General features: G+C 42.0%; 2 protein-coding genes across 3 annotated transcripts in view; one reads left to right on the top strand and one right to left on the bottom strand.

Moving 5' to 3' along the window:
• Positions 1 to 15444: 15444 nt before the first annotated feature.
• On the top strand, positions 15445 to 17272 carry LOC147321411 (uncharacterized). The gene is made up of 3 exons (XM_086305340.1): positions 15445 to 15669; positions 15814 to 16096; positions 16224 to 17272. Exons 1-3 carry the CDS (start codon positions 15578 to 15580, stop codon positions 16893 to 16895), a joined length of 1047 nt encoding a protein of 348 aa, XP_086161466.1. The 5' UTR covers positions 15445 to 15577; the 3' UTR covers positions 16896 to 17272.
• A 1107-nt stretch (positions 17273 to 18379) lies between these two features.
• LOC147321409 (uncharacterized) overlaps positions 18380 to 23524 on the bottom strand; it is a 14669-nt gene continuing 9524 nt past the window's right edge. Inside the window, exons 2-3 of one of the 2 annotated variants that reach the window (XR_015130938.1) lie at positions 19467 to 20821; positions 18380 to 19167 (exon numbers count right to left, since the gene is read on the bottom strand). Coding sequence is in view for 1 of the 2 variants with exons in the window: in XM_086305337.1 (XP_086161463.1) it covers positions 19538 to 20695 (1158 nt within the window). In the remaining variant the exon portion in view is untranslated. Of the gene's footprint in view, positions 20822 to 23524 lie in introns of both variants that reach the window. The other variant, XM_086305337.1, reaches the window with a different exon arrangement.

Genomic DNA, 23524 nt, shown 5'->3' with positions numbered 1-23524 from the left:
GACCTGAGTCTCTGAAGCAGGTACAGCCTGCTCTGCCCTTTCCTGTAGAGGGCGTCTGAGTTATGAGTCTAGTCCAGTTTATTGTTCAGATGAACACCAAGGTACCTGTAGCTGTTCACAGCCTCAATGTCCATACCTTGGATGTTCAGTGGTTGCAGTGGAAGATGCTTGTGCCTGTGGAAGTCTACCACCATAAGGATATTCATCAAAATTATTTATTCATCAAATTTCAAAACTTTTTTAATCACACAAAAAATACATGTGCAAAGCACCACAACAGCAGCCCGATATCAGACAGAACTGTCACATGATATTAAACATAATGAAGCGCTTCATTATAGTTTGTAGATTCAAGCTGCGCTTCATATTTTGACCAGCAGATGTCACCAAAGAGGACTGTGTTGAAAAATAATGACAGTTTTTTCCACGACTACATTTCACTGGGGGAGGGTTTTGATTATTGATTAAAATCGATTCTAGGTTGGATAACGTGATATTTATCCATTAAAATCCTGAAACGATTTTTAAATATGAATAAATTTTGCCTGAAACGCCAGAATCTCAGGTTAAACTTCAGAAAATTTCAACAACCACCAAACAGCTAAAACAGTAAATGAGAGCAGTTACACGGATTCTGCACAAAGACGTAAACAAAGACGCCGGGGCTGAAAGCCGGCAGCTCACTGATTCTGATGCGTCGGCGGGTCCGCCTCTTATGTTTACATATTTTTTGGTGCTAGATTCTGAAGTTGCAGGTTTTGTCACTCTCCAAACATAATTGACTGAACCAGCAGCAAAAGAAGACTGTTGTTTACAGCGCTGTCAGGCGCTGTTTCTTTTTTGTTTTTTTGTTTCTTTTTTTTCCCTTTCAGCAACAAAACCTCATTTCTGCTGTTCAATACAGAATAAATGTAAACTTTAAAATTATGCAAAACGTTTAGCTGTTTTTCTAATAAACCCTCTGTAACTTTGCTCTGCTTCACTTCAGCAGCATCAGGTAATGTTCATATGTTGATTCATGGTTTTCTTTCGTGTTTGATCCACTGCAGAATATTTTTATACTCAGACCAGGAAAATCATTTTTTTCTGTTTTATCCTCAGTTACTTTGACTCACAAGTGTCAGCTTTCGTTTTAGAAATATAAAATATGGATATGTACTCATAGGTAGTGATCAGAATGCTAATATTTCTGATTGTCTGATGCAAAATTTCCCCGAATCGAAATCAGTGACGATGCCCAGCCCTACATTTCACTCACTGCTTGTGTTTGTATATCTGTCACTGCAGGACCAATATGGAGCGAGAAGTCAGCACTCTCAGGAGGCCGACAAACCTCACAGAACAAAGGGGAAGAAGAAATACACCTGTGACGAATGTGGGAAAGATTTTCCCTGGGCGCGTTCCCTAAAAAGACACCAACTCGTCCACAGTGGAGAGAGACCGTTCAGCTGTGACGACTGTGGAAAGTCTTTTACCCAGTCTGGAAGCTTAAAAACACACCAGTTCCTCCACGGTGGAGTTAAAGTGTACAGCTGTGAAGAGTGTGGGAAGGATTTTCTTAAGGATTCACTACAAATCCATGAGGTCATCCACACTGGAGAGAGACCGTTCAGCTGTGACTTGTGTGGAAAGTCTTTTTCCTGGAAGAAAGCCCTAAAAACACACCAACTCATCCACAGTGGAGTTAAAGCGTACAGCTGTGATCAGTGTGGCAGAGCTTTTACTCACAGTAGCAGCTTACGGAGTCATTTAGTTACTGTTAAGGTTCAAAATATTGGGGATGGAGACAAGAGAAAAACCACAATAACAACACTGGTCCGGTCGGGTTGAGTCAAACGATGATTTTAATGATCACACGCGTGGGAGATGGACACTGATGCAGACAGCCTCAGATCTCAAAATGGTGGAGCATTGCTCAAACTCTTATAGCCTCTGGTGTCTCCACCTTATCATAAAAGCCTAAACATTCACATGCTTTCTCTCACACAGCGCCTAAGCTACGACCTTGGCTCCCCGTTTATCTGTTCCTGCTGAGATGGGGCAGAAAACTCCAGTATGTTCTGTTCTCTTCTAATCAGACAAATAAGGCAATGACTTTCTGCAAACAGTATTTCTTATAACTCAGCAGTATAATGCATCATAAACAATATCATTCATTCACAATAAATCAGCAGTCTACTTTAATGCAAATCAGTTTAACTAATGCAATAGTTATCAGCTTCTTCTAATTCAGGAGAATAATGCAAACTAAAACTACATAATAATTCACAATCTTTAATTAGGGGTATAACATGGCATAAAATAATATTATAATCTAACAATTCCCCCTGATGAGGTCATTAGAATAATGAGCTCACCAACACCCTTCAATTCAGTGTGGCCGGGTTCATCTCTTCTCGCTCCTGAGGTTCTTTGTCCCCCTGAGGGGCGAACCATATGTGGGATGACCTCTATGTTTGCGCAGTTCAGATGTAAGAAAAACTATTATTCCAACAATAGCAGGTACAGATGACACTCCCCAGGTCTCCCACAGCTTTATTTTGGTGCTACCTTATACCCTTCAGACGTACTCAGACTAGAACCTCTGTCCAAGGAGCTTTTAGCCTTTCTTTTATTGCTGCAGCTACCAGTGTCGTCCAGTTGGGTGATCCCCTGCTCTTCATTCTTCAACCTCAGGGGTTAGACAACCCTTCAGTCGTGGCACAGATCAGGGGATTATTCTGCCCCGATTTCAAACAACGATCTGTGTATCCTCCAGAAAAAGGAACAGGAAGGTGTTCCCCTTTTTGCCCAAAAGCCTCTCGAACTTCGTTGGTCTGGTGTTCCCGGATATCCGCCAACCCCTTCATGGTTATTGCTGTGTTTATGGGATCCATCCTTTTGTGGTGACTAGCTGGAGCCCAAACGCCATGACCCTTGGACCCAGTTGATGTCTCGGCAGTCACTGTGTCTGTCTCTGCTGCGGAGGATCCTCGCATCTCTGTGACCTCGTCTGGTGTCTGTTCCTTTCCCTGTAAGAGACAGAAAACCAAAACACCTCTCTTCCTACCCCTAATAATCTAATGTTGTTATCTACTGACCTTCTAGTGATTCAGAATTGGTCTAAAACATTCAGAATGTCCCAGGGACTTATTCTAATCATATCCTATGTGTGTGTAAGCGTGTTTGCATTTAGCCCTCTGCACTCAAAGTCAATACCTGCAATATATCAGTCCGGACCATCACGCCGAACGAAGCTTATGACCTTCAAAAGACCAAGTGCCAACTCATTATAAGCACATTTGCAAAGTGTGTCTGAAAATTATTGAAACCCCTCTTTTTAACAAAAGACCAAGAAATCAACAAATCTTCTAAACGCTACTCAGTTCATTTCAATGATTAATGATTAAACATGAAAGTGATGGTTTATGCTTTTTCACTGATTCTCTAAAAGGTCCAGAAACTTCTCGGACCGCTATTAGCTTAAGCTTTACCATACCTAAGGTATTAAAAACACAAATGGAATTATAAAATGTTCAAATAATCCTTGTTTGATGTTAAAGCTCAACTCCCCCCCCCCCCCCCCCCCCCCCCCCCTTTGTTGACACATTCCAATGTATCAAATCAACAGAGCTAGAACATTCAAAAAAAGTTAGGCAGCTACAAAGTTTCCCAGACTCTTAAGGTGATCTGCGTGTAATGTTCTGACTCAGGTATTTAATATTTTAATAAATGTCGTTTAATTAACTGCCACTATTTAAACTAACCTTAAAGACATAATTGAAGAAAAGATTACAAAGAATAACACGATATCAGTGTTTTGTAAGCGCGTGCAGCCCTCTATGCTTGAAGCCTTTTCCCTCAATAGATCAGTCAGACATCCGCGCTGACCGTAGCTTTTAACTCTTATTAACTTGAGCACAACTCTACAATGAGCAACAAGTTGCAGTATGTATAAAAATGATCATGGTTACACCTGCAATGAAAAATTATATCATTATCCTAACACCTGTAAATAGAAGATTCATCAGAGGTTATAACAATCACAGGAACACAGATGTTAGTATAAGGTCAAAAGCTTCAATATATGATCATCGATGCAATGCTTGTTGCATGATTCTCATACAATAATAATGCTGATATTAAAATAACAGTAAAACCCCCTTATATCCCGTTTCACTTGACCCATAAACGTTTATAAATGCCTCTTTTATTTTTAATTGTATTTCCCCCTGTTCTCCCCTTACTGACCACAGCAGGGGGATCTTAGTTTTAAATCAGCCATGAATCCAGCTCACCTGATTCATCAGTGAGCTCCACCGTCACTGGCGTCTGACAGGGTGGCGCTGCATACTCTTCCTTTAATGTCACTATGTTCAACCTGTTAATTAGAGTGTTTAAACCTGAAGTCGACTACGTCCACAACAAGTCAATACAGCTGTAAATGTGGCCAATTACCAATCTATTACCAATCAATAACAACAGATAACTTCTATTTTATGCATGCTTTTAATCAACCACTCACCCAGAGGATCTCCAATCCCAGGAAATTCCTTCTCCTCCTTTAATGAGTCTGTCCTCCTTCCATGCCCTGGTAACTGGTCCATCCAGAGCCACATGATCTCAAATATACATACAACAAGCCAAACCACACCTTGGTCACACCAACCCTCTCCCGCCCCGAAGATGTCCAATGCCATCCTAGTATGGACTGAAAGTGGCTTTAACGCTGACTGTTCCGACAATCCATCTTATACATTTCCTGGTCAGATTTACCAATCTCTGCACCAGGGTTTTAAACGTTTCGCCATTTTCATTAGATGTTATTTTTATTTAGTTTCGACTCCAGATTTTCTATTTTTTTTTTTTTTTTTTTTACCAGTTGGAATCAGTTTTTACCAATTCTTTGCTAGTTTAGTCTAGTTTTTATTTTCTGAAACTCCTTAGTTTCAGTTTAGTTTTAGTTGTGTTTTGCAAAAATTAAGTGTAACAAAATCTCAGTTCCATCATATCAATCATGCTCTCCTGGTTATCCTTGGGTGTTGAGACTAATCACTATTAACTCTTGCCGCACCAAGTGTTCCTAATTTTGGTTGAAGTGAATTGATAACCTTTTTGAAGGCGATTGTTTCACACATTTGTTTAGATGTCCCAGTCCTGTTGTCTCGGGATACATCACGCTGCCTTATCTGGGGTTAGCTGTTTTCGGGGGATGCGGGTTGAGTGGGGGAGCTCTTCAAGGAGGGGGAGTGTGCTCCCCCTGATGAGGTCTTCTAGGTAAGCTAGGTTAAACTTCTTGTGTGAGCTTTTCAAGTGCACTTTAAGGTTTGTGGGATTTTTCGTGTCATAAATGTCCCTCATAACCCCCTGATGGCCCAGTAATTCATTTTTGCGCACTGTAGTACACATTTAGTTTTTGCTTGTAGCTCACATACTCTACTTGCCACTCCTCTAAGTCCTGATTTTTCTTAGCGAGGACAACAGTACCTTTAAAATTATATCACGTGTGGGGGTGTGGCCTTGCCAATTGTTTTTCCCACCTTTTCAAAATGGCTGGCGTGCCCACAAGCACATTTTATGGAAGAAAGAAAGGTAAGCTTGATATTTACATTTAAAATGTTTTGTTAAACTCAGATTTTTATTTTATTCAAAAAATAAACATCTAGTAAATAATTTGAGGGGTCTTTAAGAATTAGGCTTATTTAGTTTCACAGAGAACATGACTAATTTATTAATGTGCTCTACACATTGGCACTTTATACTTATATTTATTACACTTTTTCCTAATAGACAACTTTTGACAAAGGCGGAGAAAATTCTTAACAGAATTATTGAGGGAGATTCAAACATAGATTTTTCAGAGGATGAGAGTCATGTGAGCCAGATAGGAGAGGGTGAGAACCCAGGAGGAGCCACACAAAGATTATTGAGATGCAGTGGCAGATGTAATAGAGAAAAACACAGGGCCACCTGAAATCTGTCATCCTACCTGGTGCAAAACCAACATATAGGAGAATCTGGAATTTTGATTTTGAGTTAAAAATAAAATATGGGTAAAATGCAGAAATGTTTTAGAATAGAATAGAATAGAATACTTTTATTTGTCAATTTCTTCAAATGTACTTGCCATACAAAGGAATTGAAATTACGTTTCACACTGTCCCATGCTTATACATTGACAACAATAAGGTGCAGATGCACAACAAAAAAACAGCCCTAACAATAAGGTAATAAATAGTAATATAATAATATAAATAGTGCTAAAAGAAATACTAAAAAAATATATATATATATTAAAAATATATAGCAGCAGGTGTGTGCAATTGCCATGCAGAGGTAGTTATTTCGGTCAGGAATGTTTACCAGTTCTTGTTTTCCAGTAAGGTAAAAAAATAAGAGTCGCAATTATAGTTGAATCCATGACACCTAATTGTTTCTACAAGATCACGTCGTTGCTAAAAGTTATCAGTTTACCAGTTAAAGTTACCCACTCTGGAATTAAGGCATACAGCTGTGACATTTTGGAAAAACTTTCAGCCATGTAGGGTACAGAAATACACACCTACGCATTCACACCAGACATGATGTGTACAGCTGTGATCAGTGTGGTAAACTATGTTTAACAAGCACAGAGTTACGATGTCACATGTTTACCCACTCTGAGGAGAGACTTTATAAATGTGACCTGTGTGAGAAGACTTTTTAAATCTCCACGTTACCTGAGACGACACCAACAGATCCACACTAGAAAGACTTTCCAAGTGCAGTTGCTGTGAGGTATTTTTACTTTTATCTTGTGATTTTAGTCTGACTGTCTGAAACAACGGTTAGCAACATGTTAGCATTTCTGCTGCATGGAAAAGCAGCTCTGAGTGATTATTCAGATTTGAATTACAGTATTTTAGTGGTAGCAGTTGAGAATTACATTAATGTTATTGCAGTATTGTTTCTGTTATAGTTTTTGCAACACATTAAGCTGAGTATTATAAAGCAAACAGTAAATGGATGTTATTTTATGTCTTGTCTTTTCTTAGTCCTGGATGTTGACACAGATGATGTTTTGTTTTTTGTTTTTCAGGCGACGTTCGTGATAAAAATGTTGAAGGACTGACTTACACTGTCTTTGTGTCTTTGTTTAGAAGCAGAGCGACACAGTTGGATCCAGTTCTCAACCCTGTCATCTCTGTTGTGGTGGGAAACACTTTCATTGTGACCTTTGTGGGAAAAGTTTCAGATATCAAATCACCCTAAAAATATATCAACGTAGACACACTGGAGACAAAATGAACTACTGCAAAGAATATGCTAGAGGCTTCCCCACAACAAGTGAGTTAAAACAACATGAACTTATTCACAGTGGGGTCAAAAAGCATCTCTGTGATCAGTGTGGGTCATCCTTCACCACTGCAAGTCAACTTAAAAAAGACAAATAAATCCACACAGGAGAGAAACCATACAAGTTGATAGAGGATTTTTATGAAATACAAATCATTAAGTATAATCAAGTAAAATCAAGTGTGCCTTATAATCAAGTGTTCATATATTTTCACATAACCAAGCCTATTTTTAAACAAAACACAATGCATTCCTTACTTCAGTGTTTGAGATGTTTGACAAGACAGGATATACATGCATTCTTTACTTCAGTGTCTGTGATGTCAGATAAGCATGAATACTGCTGTGTCGTTATTTTCAGTTTGTGTGCAGAAGTTAGATAGCTGACACAATGCCTAAAACTCTCCCCTTTCCGTTAAAAGAGGAAGTACTATGTAACCCATTTTGAACTATAAATAAAGCAAGCAGCCTGTGCTCGAGGTGTGTGATTTTGCTGAGAGGCACACACCCGTGCGCATGTCTTAAAACTCTCTGAGTCGGTCTGCAGTGTCTTATTTCTCTTACTTGTGTTTGAACAAATGTCTTAACCCCTGACACAAGTGCAGACACTGTGACAAAAGCTTCTCATAATCAGGTAATTGTAACTATCATCTTTGCAAGCTCCTTTGACAACTATCATGAACGTACACACGTGAAAGGAAACTACAGCTGTGACCAGTGTGACAAGAGCTTCAGGAATTTCAGTTCATACTCCGAACACAAACGATCCCACGTTACTAATAAACTGTTTCACTGTTACCAATGTGCCAAAACATTCATTTCGTTATCTGCTCTGTGCAAACAGCGTGATCATCCAGGACTGAAATCACTCCCATCTCTGGATCACGGTAAAGCTGCAGAGACAGAAAGATCCTCGTCTGGTTTCAGGGTCAGACTTAAACCCTTGAGATCAGGCTCCACAGAGTTCAGGTGGAGTCTTCTGTAAAGATCTGATGAGGCAGCTATGAATGAAAATGTGCCTCTCGTTACATTTTAAGCTTTCTAAACTGTTCTACTGTAGTTGAACCAAAAAAATCTGTTTCCTCTTATTATGTTTTTATTGAATGTATTTTGATCCATGTGTTCTGCAGATATTTTTTGTTGGGTTGTTTTTGTTCAGGTTGTTTGTGTTATGAAATCCTTTAACAGTTAAACCAAAATTTTAAATGTTAAATAAAGAAATAGTTTAATGACTATAAGTGTGATCCATGATGTCATTTCCTGTATATCAAACCAAAAACTGAAGTGACAAATGTTCTCAGTGACACAGATGGAGGTTTATCAGAGGAGGAGACTTGGCTGTTCTCTAACTGAACAGGGTTCCTGCAGCTTACTGAAAATCCTGACCTGAAATTCATGAAAAAATAAGATCTATAAAATCTTTTAGATTTTAATATAGTTGCTGTAGGTATTAAAAATTCTGATTTGTGTTTGAGATATAAAAAAGATTAATTTTGGAAAATAATCATTTAAAGTTGTGGTTTGACTTGCTCCGTTTATCAGTGCTTCCTTTGTTGGCACTGCCTTTCTTCAGAAGTTGTTGGTCTATATTGACATGACAGCAGATTTTTCAGCTGGACATCCATGATGTGAATCTTATTTCACCACATCCCAAAGGTGCTCTATTGGACTGAGACTAGGGCTGGGCGATATGACCCAAAATTCCTATCTCGATATATCTCAATATTTTTTTAAAGCCATAAGGCAGGAACAAAAAGAGAGTTCTTAGTCAAAGCTGTGTCCCAGATGTCACACAGGCACTTTTATTTTTTATACAGCATAGATGTACATGAAAAAAACTACTCAAAAATAAATTATGAACATTTATTAAATAATAATGCTCCATAAATAAAAGAAAACTGTTGTTTTTGTGCATAACAAAGAGCTCACAATTGTGCAGTCAAAATGTAAACTAACAGATGCTGAGCACAATAACAAAGACAGATTTCACAGCTGCTCTGTTCCCAACTTCTACTGTGTGACTGACAGCCTGGAGTTTGAAATCATCTTCGTAACCATGTTTCATAACAGGTGCCATTTATGTCCTTATACACACACAATACGGTAATATTACATTGAAGCAGAGTACGTTTTACTGCGCGAGGCTCCTCGGTAGCCTTAATGCTCCAACAATCCATCAAGCGGTGCAGCAAAGTCGTACTAAAACATTTTTTGACAGATTGCTGAGTGCCGTGTACCACATAAAATCGGTTCGCGGTCATCAAGCACAACAAGAATTCATACAAAAGGTGCACTGTCAACTTTTAAGAGAATGAAAGGATTTTATTTATTTCTATTTACTGTGTCCGGCAGCCTCGCCTCTGTCAGTGCGCCCCAGGGCAGCTGTGGCTACAATGTAGCTGCCATCACCAGTGTGTGAATGTATGTGTGAATGGGTGAATGACTGAATGTAGTGTAAAGCGCTTTGGGGTCCTAAGGAGTAGAAAAGCGCTATACAAATGCAGGCCATTTACCATTTACCATTTTAGGCTGTGCAGCCGCTCTGGGCTGCATGGCGTTAGCATGGTTAGCTCGTTAATACGTTGATGCTGTACAGGGCGATGCACAGTAACTCGTTAACGGAGATTTGCCGTGTCCATCTTGTCGCTGCCTGCAGGTGAAGCGATGGTGGAGGAGGGAGAGTTGTGTTCAGTTAAGGAGAGAGGCGAGGTCGAGTAACGTTGCGTAGAGACAAAAGTGGACGAAAGAGAGGCAAACTTGTGGCTCCACAACTATAATTATAACGTAACATAGACTATATCGATATAAAGGATATTGTCACATCTTATATCTTGTATAAAAATATATCGATATTTTTAAAAAAACTCGATATATCGCCCAGCCCTAACTGAGACTCAGGTAGGCTGTGGTCTGTAAATGATGTCAGTTGGTACTAAGGGACCCACATTGTGCCAACCAAATATCTCCATGCTATTACACCAGCAGCAGGATGGATCCATGCTTTATGTTGTTTAAGACAAATTCTGCCCCTAAAATCTGAATGTTGCAGAGATTGAGACCCATCAGACCAGGCAACATTTTTCAATCTTTTCTTGGCCACTTTTGTTGATCTTGAATGTAAAAGAACCCCATCATGTGAGCTGGAGTGTTCTGGGACGTAATCCGATAAAAACCGATCTCTTTACCCGTCGGCTTCCCGTGGTTGTCATGTGACCGGCTATTGCACTTAATAATAAAACAGCTTCTTGCCATTTTTTGTGTTTATTTTTATCGCTGTGTGACTGTTTTCATGTGAAAGCCTGCATGCGCTAGTACCGCTTGCCACTCGTACCCACAATCCTTTGCGGTTTTACCCCGGAATGACGTCACATTTTCAATCATTTTCAATTTGTCAGAAAGGACCTTTTCTGTTAGGACTGATAGGTTCTCCTCTAACACTGCTGCCCTAACCTGCGGGGTTCCACAGGGTTCAGTTTTGGGTCCATTAGTATTTTCTTTTACATGCTTCCTTTAGCTGCATTATTCAGTCTTTTAGTGACCTGTCTTATCATTTCTATGCTGATGACATTCAGCTGTATATGTCCTTTAAGCCTAATCAGCTGGATACACTGTCCATCCTAGTCCAGTGCTCAACCCAGGTTTCTGATTGGCTTTCTAACAATTACATTGTTTTAAACATGAACAAGACAGAGACCATGATCATAGCATCTCCTGATCTATATTCTAAAATCAGTCAGGTTCTTGCCCCTTTCTGTTTTTCTGCTGAGCCAAATATTTGAAATCTTGGAGTAATATTTGACTCCTCTTTGGGCCTTGACTCACACGTAAAGTCTCTGTCTCGTTCCTGTTTCTTTCATTTAAGGAATATTTCTAAACTGCGACATATGGTCTCCTTAGCTGAACTGGAAAAAATTGTCCATGCATTTGTGTCATTGCGTTTAGACTATTGTAATTCCCTGTTTACCAGCTTGGATAAATCATCTCTGTACAAAATGCAGCAGCCAGACTACTAACTCGCTCTTGCAAGCGAGCTCACATCACTCCTATTTTATGTTCTTTACATTGGCTCCCAATAGATTTTAGAATTCCCTTTAAAATTATTGTTTTAACGTACAGAGCAGTACATGGCCAGGCACCAGATTATTTATCCAAGCTTCTCACAAAATACACTGCTGCTCGTTGTCTCCGCTCACAGGCTCAGAGTTTGTTGGTTGCTCCCCGAACATGACTGAAGATGAAAGGGGGCGGAGCCTTTCAGTCTGTGGCACCAACGCTGTGGAACAGTCTACCTCCACAACTACGTTTGGTTGACTCTGTGGAATCCTTTGAATAGCAGTTAAAAACTTTACTGTTTAAACAAGCTTTATGTTGACCAATGCTTTTTACATTTTAATTTACATTTAACCTCTATATAGTGTATATAATTTGCTATTTATCGGACTGTTTAATTTAATCTTTGTGTACAGCGCTTTGTGACTACCTGTCTATGAAAAGCACTTAATAAATTAACTTTACTTCCTGTGAAAATGAGTCCTCCACCATAGTCATCCACTAATTGTCCTTTGCTCTTCTCCCTGTACTCCAGGGTGGGCAACTCCAGGCCTCGAGGGCCGGTGTCCTGCAGGTTTTACATCTCACCCTGGGTCAACACACCTGAATCGTGTATTACCAGGCCTCTGGAGAACTACAAAATACATTGAGGAAGGAATTTAGCCATTTGAATCAGCTGTGTTGGATCAAGTACAAATCTCCAATCTGCAGGACACCAGCCCTCGAGGCCTGGAGTTGCCCACCCCTGCTGTACACCAACTGCTGCACCTCCAACCACCAGTCTGTCAAGCTAGTGAAGTTTGCAGATGACATCACCGTTATTGGACTCATCTCGGACGGGGATGAGTCTGCCTACAAGATGGAGGTTGAACGTCTGGTGTCCTGGTGCAGCCGCAACAACCTGGTGCTAAACAATGACAGTGGAAATTATTGTGGACTTCAGGAAGCACACAGCCCCCACATCATCCTGTCTGACACCCTCATCACCACTGTGGACTCATTCCACTTCCTGGATACCACCATCACCCAGGACCTGAAGTGGGAGCCCACCATCACCTCCGTCATTAAGAAAGCCCAGTAGAGGATGTACTTCCTGAGGCAGCTGAAGAAATTCAACCTGCCAACACGGACGATGATGCAATTCTACACTGCAATCATCGAGTCCATCCTCACCTCCTCCATCACCGTGTGGTACGCTGGAGTCGCCACCTCTTACAAACAGAGACTGCAGTGTTTAGTGCGCTCTGCTGAGAAGGTGATTGGCTGCAGACTCCCATCTCTGCAGGACCTGTACACCTCCAGATCACAGCTGACCTTTCTCACCCTGGACACAGTCTGTTTGACCTGCTCCCCTCAGGCAGGAGGCTCCGGTCCATTCGCACCAGAACCTCTCGCCATAAGAACAGTTTCTTCCCCTCTGCTGTTGGACTCATGAGCAATAAACATAAGACTGTTCCCACCACAAACGCATGACCTATACTGTGTTCACTGCATCGGTCCCATGCACTGATCATCACCTGCATTCATGTATATTTCAATCTGCTTATCACTTTTTTAAATGTTTATTTTTATTTATTTATTTTACAGGCTGCGTCACGCCTGTTCAAGAGTTGCCCACAACAGATGGCAGGAATAAAATCTCCGCAAAACTTTTCTGGCACAACTTCACCTGTTTCCAAGGTGCATGGAGAGGATGAAAGAATTCAAAAAGCAGGAACTCCAGCAACACTTGAGGGAAGATGAACAACTTTAATAATTGACCAACGCGTTTCGGCTTGTGGCCTTCATCAGGGTCATAGTAAAACATTGTAAAAATTGCTTAAATACAAGACAGGAAACAGAAAAAAGATTTCAAATTAACCAGTCAAAACTTCATAGATAGGTCAGCTGACATATAATAGGTAGGTATTGGTTAATTGGCTCACGCCCAAGTAAATATCGGACTAGATCATTACTGATGAGAAGGAGGGGGGGGGGGGGGGGGGGGGTGACATAACCCCCATATGCCTGAAAATAACACATGCATGAAATGCATAAGGAGGATGCTATAAATATACACACGGGTTTAAAAAAAAAGGGGGGGGGCGGTCTTTAATGGTAAAAGCACGTTTGAAGTAGAAAACAAGATTACAGGAAGCAATAAAATCTCCAACTACAAACTAAATGAAAAAATGTTTGGCTGTCCAGACAAAACCTTCTTGGGGTCCAGATTTGGACCAGAGTCAGGGGATTGGGGATCCCTGTTGTAGGGTCTACCTTACCATGTAAAGCACTTGAAGGAGACTGTTGTTATGATTGAAATAAAACCCAACTGAAAAACTAAACACACTAACACTTTGTCACAAATTCAGCAGAGAGAAGTCCCTCGCTGTGCACACAGAGCCGAGAAAAGAGACGCTCATGTCTGTTCATTTCTGCTCTGTTTGATGAAAACTGTGTTACTGAGGAACAATGAGAGGACTCGCCTCTGAACACTCAGCGTGAGGAGTTGACACTGCAATAACATTCACACATCAACATACAGAAGATTGTTTCAGTGTTAGGTTTAGTGAAATTTGAGGTTAATGGTGTGCCTCAGACTTTGTAATTCCCGTGTGTGTGACTTATTGAAACATTCTCCTACATGCAAAACAAGGTTTACCTTTTAAGACTAAATAAATCTGAAAGCTTTTCCATCCTAAAAGAGGACAACAATGTGTAGTTTATGATGTTCTAAAGGTTTCAGCAGCTTTTTGAATTTGTCACACGTGTGGAAATGTATGAGTGAGTCTTTGTATCTTACTGTGAGTGATGCTCGTCAGCACACAAACCCAGAGTTTCTCTACAGGAACACAGAGAGAGTTATTCCCTGTACTGTAAGGACACATTCAGCATTGTGCAGTAACTCCAGATCAGCCCAGTTAAATGATTACATGGATGTGAGTGTGATCGTCAGAGCAGCACTGATCAGTGTCAGGTTATAATGACCAAGGTGTACACAAACACTAAGTTTGATATTAAAATGTGTGAAGTGTAAATTCAGCCAAAGCCTTTAACCGGGCTGTGAAAAAATACAATGCCCGTGTCTCAATCTCGCATCTCATATGAAGTGAAGAAATATTTTTAAAAATAATATGAAGGCAATAAGAGAGTGTTACAAGCATAGCTCTAAAGAATGCAGCCTCATGGGCAGTGCAGTCCGTGCTGCAGGGAGAATGGACTGCCATACCCGTGATGTGTCTGTGAGCGAGGAGGGAGAAAAAGGAGAAAAGTACAAGTTGTCATAGAGCAGAAACGCGAGCTGGAAGCATGTAAATACAATAATAATCACTGCAGCCAAAAGCCCAGTTGTAAGTACGCTATTAAGACTCGACTGTACACTGTGTTCGTGTTTTCCTCCCAAACAATAAGCTCCGTTGGAGCCTTTCAACGCCTCTCTCTGTCTCTGGCTAGCAAACTTGACCCAGACAACAAAGTTCTGTAATCTGTAGTGGAATACATTTTAAAAGTAACCTTCCCAACACTGTTACAGTTTTTCTCGATTGCTTAAACACTATAACCAGGCTTTTAAACTAAAATTTCAAAACCGTAACGCTATTTTTCAAAAAGCTCACCCATTTCCCTGAACTATAAACACTATTCCCTGCTTTGACACATGAGTCAAATTTGGTGAACTGTTACTGCAAAACTCTACACACAGATCCCTACATTTTTCAGTGCTTACACCATGTAGTCATTTAGAAAGCACTAGCATTCAATAATGTTAACTTAAGTCAGCATAGCTTGAGCTCAATTAGCACACAATTAACCAGGTGGAAACACTAGGAGTCAAAATTTATCACACACCAATCAGAACCTTCGATGGATAGATAAAAGGGCCAAAGTCAGCTCATTCAGGTTTGAAACAATGGATCCAAAGAGATGCAAAGGAAGAGGACGTGGTGGAGAAAAAGGATGTGTTGAAGGAGGAGGACGTGGTGGAGGAAGAGGACATGGTGAAAGAGGAGGACGTGGTGAAAGAGGAGGACGTGGTGGAGGAAGAGGACGTGGTGAAAGAGGAGGAGGAGGAGGTGGTCTAGGACAACAGGAAGGTGGTGGAGGAGGAGGAGGACGTGGTGAAGGAGGTGGAGGTGGAGAACGACGGCGACAAGGAAGGGGAAGAGCAAGGGCAAGAAGACAGTCAGTCTCGGATGAAATTCGAGCCACTTTAGTTGACCATGTCCTTGTCCATGGGATGACTATGAGGGAGGCTGGGCAACGAGTACAACCAAATTTGAGTCGCTTCACTGTTGCCTCCATCATCAGAACCTTCAGGGAGGAAAACAGGTAGGTGTACTTGCAGTAAGACTGCTTTGTACAGTAACTTTTAAGTTACTGAACTTATGTTTCTTGAGTTTCAGTATGTTTCCATTATTTTCCTGTAAAAAGAATGTGTGACAGTTACAGTAATGAGTGCTTCTATTTTTGTAGGACACAGAGACGACCACCTGGTGGAGGCAGGTTAAGGCTTTTGTCGGAGGGGCAAGAGAGGGAACTTGTAAACATGGTAATTGCAAATAATGTAATCCGCCTGCAAGAGATTCAAAGGAGAGTGATTGAGGATGATCATCTTTTTCGAGGCATAAATGCCATCAGCCTCTCCACAATTGACCGCATCCTCCGAAAGAATCAATTCCGGATGAAACAGGCATACCGAGTCCCTTTCGAACGAAACTCTGACAGAGTGAAAAACCAACGTGTGGAATATGTTCAGGTATGAGTTTTGATACTGTATAAAGTATTGTGTACCATCACAGCATGGCAGTTTATGCTGCCATTTCAGCACTCTTGAACTGTGGTTCAGGGTACTGATTGACTCTACTGTGTTATGTGTTTTGCAGAGAATCTTTGAGATTGAAGGACGGCCTGTTCCCCATGAAATAATCTTTGTGGATGAGGCAGGTTTTAACCTGACCAAAAGAAGGAAAAGGGGGAGGAACATAATTGGCCATCGGGCTATTGTAAATGTCCCTGGTCAGCGTGGGGGGAATGTCACTATGTGCGCAGCCATCAGCCAACGAGGGGTACTCCACCGCCATGCCGTACTAGGACCCTATAACACTATGCTTCTCCTTGCTTTTCTTGATGGTTTAAGACAACATATGTTCCAGCTGGACTACAGGGAACCAGCACAGCCAGAGCAGCCTCACTACGTTGTTGTGTGGGATAACGTCAGCTTCCATCGCGCTGCTCTGGTTCGTGACTGGTTTACCAATAACCCAAGGTTTTCTAATATCTTTCTGCCTGCATACTCTCCCTTTCTAAACCCGATAGAGGAGTTATTTTCGGCATGGCGGTGGAAAGTGTATGACCGAGAACCTTATGTCCGTGTTCACCTCCTTCAGGCCATGGAAGAGGCCTGCCTAGACATATCAGTAGATGCATGCCAGGGGTGGATCAGGCATGCAAGAGGATTTTACCCCCGCTGCCTGGCTAGGGCCAATATAGCCTGTGATGTGGATGAGATTCTCTGGCCTGACCCAGACCAAAGACAAGATGCTGAGGTGGAATAATGTTTTTTGGTGTGTGTTGTACTGTATAGTACATGAATAAAAATGTGCCACTGTACATACATTGGTTGCGTCTTTTGTGTTTATCATGTGAAAAGGTTTTTGAAGGGGAGAACCATAAGCAACCTAATTGTTTTGGAACTATTGTTTTGAATTAATTGTACCAGTGTGCAAAACTCTGTTGTAGTGTGTGTGTTTTTGAGGGCTTGTGTTTGATGTCTGAGGGCAAAGTTTGATTTTTCAGCAAGAGTGAATAGTTTTGGGTGTAGAGCTTCATTTTGACCTGAAAATAGGATATTTGGGAAATTGAGTGAGATGTTATGGATTTGTGTTTACTGTTGTGAGAATATGAGGCATAGTTTCAAGAAATGTGTTTTAGCAATCGAGAAAAACTGTAATAGACCTCTCTGCATTGAATCATACTTGTTATTAATCTCTGTCTGTCTTTTCTCCTGTCTTCCTTCTCTCACCCCAACCAGTTGTGACAGATGGCCGCCCCTTCCTGGTTATTTGAGAGTTCTGCTTTCCTGTTAAAAGGGAGATTTTCCTGCCGTTTTCATCAGATTCCACTACACTGCATTTTCGCAGGAAATGCAACTTTTTATATTTTTTATTTAACATTTAATTAACAATATATATATTTGGATTCAAACTAGAACAAGACTTGGTATTATTTAAATGGTATGCTTATGTCTCTGACATTACCCCCCAAAAATTGGACTCATGTCTCAAAAGTTGGTCTGCTAAAGGATTGTCTACATTTGATAGCTTGATTAAAGATGGAAATTTAATTAGTGTTGATACATTGAAACAAAAATACAATCTGGAAAGACAGGATTTATGCCGATACTTGTTAATAAGACACTATATAAAGAGGACAATTAGAGTGGTGTCGGACACTAATGTAGATTTGATAGCAATGCTCAAAAAGGCATATAGTGGTGACGTCAACAAAAAACACATTTCCTGTTTGTATACATTTTTTACAAATAAGATGGGAGAAGGAGGGAGGAGTGTGCATAACATAAACAACAATTGAAATGCACTAGCTCACAAAGATGGAGGGAATTTGGATGGAAATTTTGATTAGGTTCTTTATCACCTCTTACCAAAAGACTCATTATGATGGGAATCCCCCGTATGCTGGAGAAAATATGGACACAGACCTCTGACATTTGCAGGCAGAATTTTAAACCTTGGGTGAAATGTGGTCAATGCAGTTCTTAAGCATGCATGCAAATGTTCATTAGTCAGCTGTGAGCGAGTTTTCCCCATTCATCTTTAAATGCCAGATTTTCACTTCAGGAAGCACACAGCCCCACTCCACTGACGACTTGCTGTTGGCCAACACCCTCAATGACTTTTACTGCCGGTTTGATGAGACATCGAGCAGCTTTCACACCTCAATAGAGACACTTTGGTCACTCATCCTCCCACCTTCCCCACTCCCCCCACAACAGAGCCATCGACGCTATCAAAGACTTCACCCACAGGAGCCCCCTTCTCACTTCACACCTATGAGGACTTCACACCACCTTCTCCCACTACAACCCTTCATATTCATGAAGCAGATGTGAGGACGCAGTTTATCCCTTTAGACCTACTAAATAACCAATTTAATTCAATTCAGTTGTAAGGTCTTTATATCAAGCTCTGCTGTGTTCAAGCTATTAATTACTGTACGCAGGAGAACCAAAACACACATCAAACATTAAAGTTCAGTTATGCCAGCTTTAACCTTGGGATGCCTCAGCTTCTCCTTTATATCCCCCACACTCAACTCTCTGCATCAGGAAGCTCCTGGCACTGGTCACCCTGGGAGTTTCGTCCTTCTACGCCCCAACAGTGAGCAGATAACATAGTGAAGCATCACCAAGCAGTTTTCACAAGGTCATGCTGACACAAAATTTGACTGACTTTAAACACTGGTCACTTCAGGTGTTGCTCTGATATACAGGAAATGACATCACGGCTCAAACTCTTTGTCAGTAAACCATTTCTTTATTTAACATGTAAAGTTTTGGTTTAACTGTTGCAGGATTTCATTACACAAACAAGCTGAAAAAAAAACTGCAGAACACCTGGATCAATGCATTCAATAAAAATTTAACAGGAAACAGATTTCTTAATCAAACTGCTGGAACAAAGCTAACCACTCAACACAAACACTACAGTAGAACAGTTTAGAAAGCTTAAAATGTAACGAGAGGCACATTTTCATTCATAGGTGCCTCATCAGATCTTTACAGAAGACTCCACCTGAACTCTGTGGAGCCTGAAACAAAAAACAAAACATCATCTGTGTCAACATCCAGGACTAAGAAAAGACAAGACATAAAATAACATCCATTTACTGTTTGCTTTATAATACTCAGCTTAATGTGTTGCAAAAACTATAACAGAAACAATACTGCAATAACATTAATGTAATTCTCAACTGCTACCACTAAAATACTGTAATTCAAATCTGAATAATCACTCAGAGCTGCTTTTCCATGCAGCAGAAATGCTAACATGTTGCTAACCGTTGTTTCAGACAGTCAGACTAAAATCACAAGATAAAAATAAAAATACCTCACAGCAACTGCACTTGTAGAGTCTTTCTAGTGTGGAACTGTTGGTGTCGTCTCAGGTAACGTGGAGATTTAAAAAGTCTTCTCACACAGGTCACATTTATAAGGTCTCTCCTCAGAGTGGGTAAACATGTGACATCGTAACTCTGTGTTTGTAGCAAACTGTTTGCCACACTGCTCACAGCAGTACACATCATGTCTGGTGTGAATGCGTAGGTGTGTATTTCGCCTCCCTATCCGGCTGAAGGTTTTTCCACAAATGTCACAGCTGTATGCCTTAATTCCAGAGTGGGTAACTAGATGACTCTGTAAGTTGCTACTGTGAGTAAAAGCTCTGCCACACTGATCACAGCTGTACGCTTTAACTCCAGTGTGGATGAGTTGGTGTGTTTTTAAGTTTCGAGAGTGGGTAAAAGACTTTCCACAGTCTCCACAGCTGAACTGTCTCTCTCCAGTGTGGATGAGTTGGTGTGCTTTTATGTTTCCAGAGTGGGTAAAAGACTTTCCACACTCGTCACAGCTGAATGGTCTCTCTCCAGTGTGGATGAGTTGGTGTGTTTTTAACCTTCCAGAGTGGGTAAAAGACTTTCCACACTCGTCACAGCTGAACTGTCTCTCTCCAGTGTGGATGAGTTGGTGTGCTTTTAAGTTTCCAGGGTGGGTAAAAGACTTTCCACAGTCTCCACAGCTGAACGGTCTCTCTCCAGTGTGGATGAGTTGGTGTGCTTTCAAGTTTCCAGATTGGGTAAAAGACTTTCCACACTCGTCACAGCTGAACGGTCTCTCTCCAGTGTGGATCAGTTGGTGTGTTTTTAAGTTTCGAGAGTGGGTAAAAGACTTTCCACACTGCTCACAGCTGAACAGTCTCTCTCCAGTGTGGATCAGTTGGTGTGTTTTTAAGTTTCCAGAGTGGGTAAAAGACTTTCCACACTTGTCACAGCTGAACGGTCTCTCTCCAGTGTGGATCAGTTGGTGTGTTTTTAAGCTTCCAGAGTGGGTAAAAGACTTTCCACACTCGTCACAGCTGAACGGTCTCTCTCCAGTGTGGATCAGTTGGTGTGTTTTTAAGCTTCCAGAGTGGGTAAAAGACTTTCCACACTCGTCACAGCTGAACAGTCTCTCTCCAGTGTGGATCAGTTTGTGTGTTTTTAAGTTTCCAGAGTGGGTAAAAGACTTTCCACACTCGTCACAGCTGAACGGTCTCTCTCCAGTGTGGATGACCTGATGCATTTTTAGGGAAGCTTTCACAGTAAAATCTTTCCCAAACTCGTCACAGTTGTATTTTTTTCTTCCACTTCTTTCTTCAACGAATTTGTCGGGCTCCTGAGAGCGCTGACTTCTCGATCCACGTTGGTCCTGCAGTGACAGAGATACAAACAGAGGCAGTGAGTTGTGGGAAATTCATTATTCTAACCGGCCTTTTATTAGTGGTATTTTGTGACCTTTTATTGAATAAGTAGTTTTACTTCTTTTCATACACACATTGCAAATGTGCTTATGAGAGTTGGCATTCAGTCTTTTGAGGGTCAATGCAAACACACTTACAGACACAGATAAATATTAGAGTTGTTTCTAGGGCAAAGGTGAGAGACATTTGGCCTGCAAAGTGTCTGTACGCCTGCCCAGTGAGATTAGCACATGATGTAAAAGAGTTTACCCACGCTTATTAGCACAGAGGAGCATAGCTGATGCTATAGCAGTGGAAAGGAAAATAGTTGGGCATTTTAAACATTCCGCCTTAGCCTACTCCCGCCTCGAGGACATTCAGGGACAGGTCAACCAGCCAAAAAAAAGAGACTGCAGCAGGACGTACAGACGCGCTGGAACAGCACGTATTACATGCTCCAGTCCCTCATTGAGCAAGAGCGAGTTCTGGGCGTGTATGTGTCTGAGCACGAACTCCCTGACTATCTCACCGCTCACCAATGGGCTCTTACGGAGACGACTGTTGCCATCCTCGCCCCCTTTGAGGAACTAACTAAAAAAGTGAGCAGCTACGACGCACTAGCCTCTGATGATGGCGGCGCGTGAACAACGCGAGGCTCAGTGTCTCTCCAGAATCTGCTATTTAGCGGTTTTTTTATCTACTTTTAACCGGATTATTCGTCCAGAATTGCTGTGCGTTGCTGACCTACAGCAGACAAGAGCTTCTGGACATCTGGACTCACAACTCCAACAGTTTTATCGCCGATCTCCGACTCATCCCAGAAACTCCAGAACACCGGAGGCTGCCCACTCTCCCCGGCCGGGCGGAAGTGCACGCAGACGGCGCCGAGATCGTAAACAAAGGTGAGGTAGGCGCGGAGGGCTACGGGCTACGGGCTAAGCTAAAGCTAACACCACACCGGCTGCCTTTACCCAGTATTTTCCTCGCCAATGTCCGTTCTCTGGCAAACAAAATGGATGAGATACGGCTCTCCATCACTAACAACAGACGGATTATGGACTCAAATGTCATGTTTTTCACCGAAACATGGTTGAACAACAGCTGCCCGGACAATGCTATCGAGTTAGCAGGACGCCACACACACCGAGCCGACAGGCTAGCAGATGACTCCGGCAAGACCAGAGGTGGAGGTTTGTGCATTTATATTAACAATGCTTGGTGCATGAACTCCACTACTACTGAGAGTCACTGCTCACCTAATGCGGAGTTTTTAATGGTCAAATGCAGACCTTATTATCTCCCCAGAGAACTCACTTCAATCATACTCACTGCCGTGTATATCCCCCCCGACGCTAATGCTAGGCTAGCCATGAAAGAACTTTCTGCAGCCATTAACAAACACCAGAATAAACACCCCGAGGCTGCTTTTATTGTTGCTGGCGACTTCAACCACACCAACTTAAAGACAGTCCTCCCCAGATTCCACCAACATGTCTCCTGCCACACCAGAGGAGACAAGACTTTAGACCATGTGTATTCCAACCTGGCTGGAGCCTACAAAGCCACACCCCTCCCCCACATTGGACAATCGGACCATCTCTCCCTGTTCCTCACACCTAGGTATTCACCACTCATCCAACATGTGAAACCTGCTGTGAGGACAATTAAAGTGTGGCCAGAGGGGACAGAGGCAGTGCTCCAGGACAGATTTAAAAACACAGACTGGAATATGTTCACCCACACAGACCTGGACCAGTACGCCTCATCTGTACTGGATAACATCTCCGAAACCACAGACAGTGTCACCACCCAGAAACGGATCACCATGTACCCCAACCAGAAGCCTTGGATGAACCGGGATGTTCGTCTCCTCCTGAAGGCCCGCAACACCGCCTTTAGGTCAGGAGATGCACACGCCTACACTACAGCCAGGGCTAATCTAAAGAAGGGCATCAAAAAAGCCAAACACCATTACAAAAAGAAGGTAGAAGAACACTTCTCCAACTCCAACCCCCGACGCATGTGGCAAGGACTCCAGACCATTACAGACTACAGGACCACCAAACCCTCCCCCGCATCCTCTGATGTCTCCTTCCTCAACGAGCTCAACAACTTTTATGCTCGTTTTGAGCGAGGGAACCCCACAACCACAACCAAAGCAGACATGACGCCAGACCACCAACCTCTGACTCTCTCCCCCACCGATGTAGGAGCGGTGCTGAGCAGGATCAATGTCCACAAGGCTGCAGGTCCAGATGGCATCCCCGGGCGTGTTCTCAGAGCGTGTTCTGGGGAGCTTGCAGGAGTGCTCACAGACATATTCAATCTGTCCTTGGCCCACACTGTGGTACCGGCCTGCTTCAAATCCACCTCCATCGTCCCGATACCCAAAAACTCCAACCCATCTTGCCTCAATGACTACCGCCCAGTAGCACTCACCCCCATCATCACTAAGTGCTTAGAGCAGCTGGTCCTAGCACACTTCAAATCCTGTCTCCCCCCCACCCTGGACCCACACCAATTCGCATACCGCCAGAACAGGAGCACAGAGGATGCAGTCTCCATCGCACTGCACTCTGTCCTCTCACACCTGGACAACAACAACACCTACGGCAGAATGCTGTTTATAGACTTCAGTTCAGCATTCAATACAATCCACCCCTCACAACTCA

This window comes from Aulonocara sp. 'chitande type north' Nkhata Bay, linkage group LG9 (assembly GCF_057382095.1).
Source record: "Aulonocara sp. 'chitande type north' Nkhata Bay isolate Kocher_YH1m ecotype deep benthic linkage group LG9, A_spYH_male_GT1.1, whole genome shotgun sequence".
NCBI lineage: Eukaryota > Metazoa > Chordata > Actinopteri > Cichliformes > Cichlidae > Aulonocara > Aulonocara sp. 'chitande type north' Nkhata Bay.
Note: the sequence above shows the minus strand (reverse complement) of the source record. Positions and strands in the feature narration are given on the sequence as shown.

Excerpts from the sequence above, each read along its gene's own strand:
- LOC147321411 (XM_086305340.1), top strand. The coding sequence starts at position 15,578 with ATGACTATGAGGGAGGCTGGGCAACGAGTACAACCAAATTTGAGTCGC. Across the intron at positions 15,670-15,813 it reads ACCTTCAGGGAGGAAAACAG|GACACAGAGACGACCACCTG; the intron begins GTAGGTGTACTT and ends CTATTTTTGTAG. Across the intron at positions 16,097-16,223 it reads AACGTGTGGAATATGTTCAG|AGAATCTTTGAGATTGAAGG; the intron begins GTATGAGTTTTG and ends TGTGTTTTGCAG.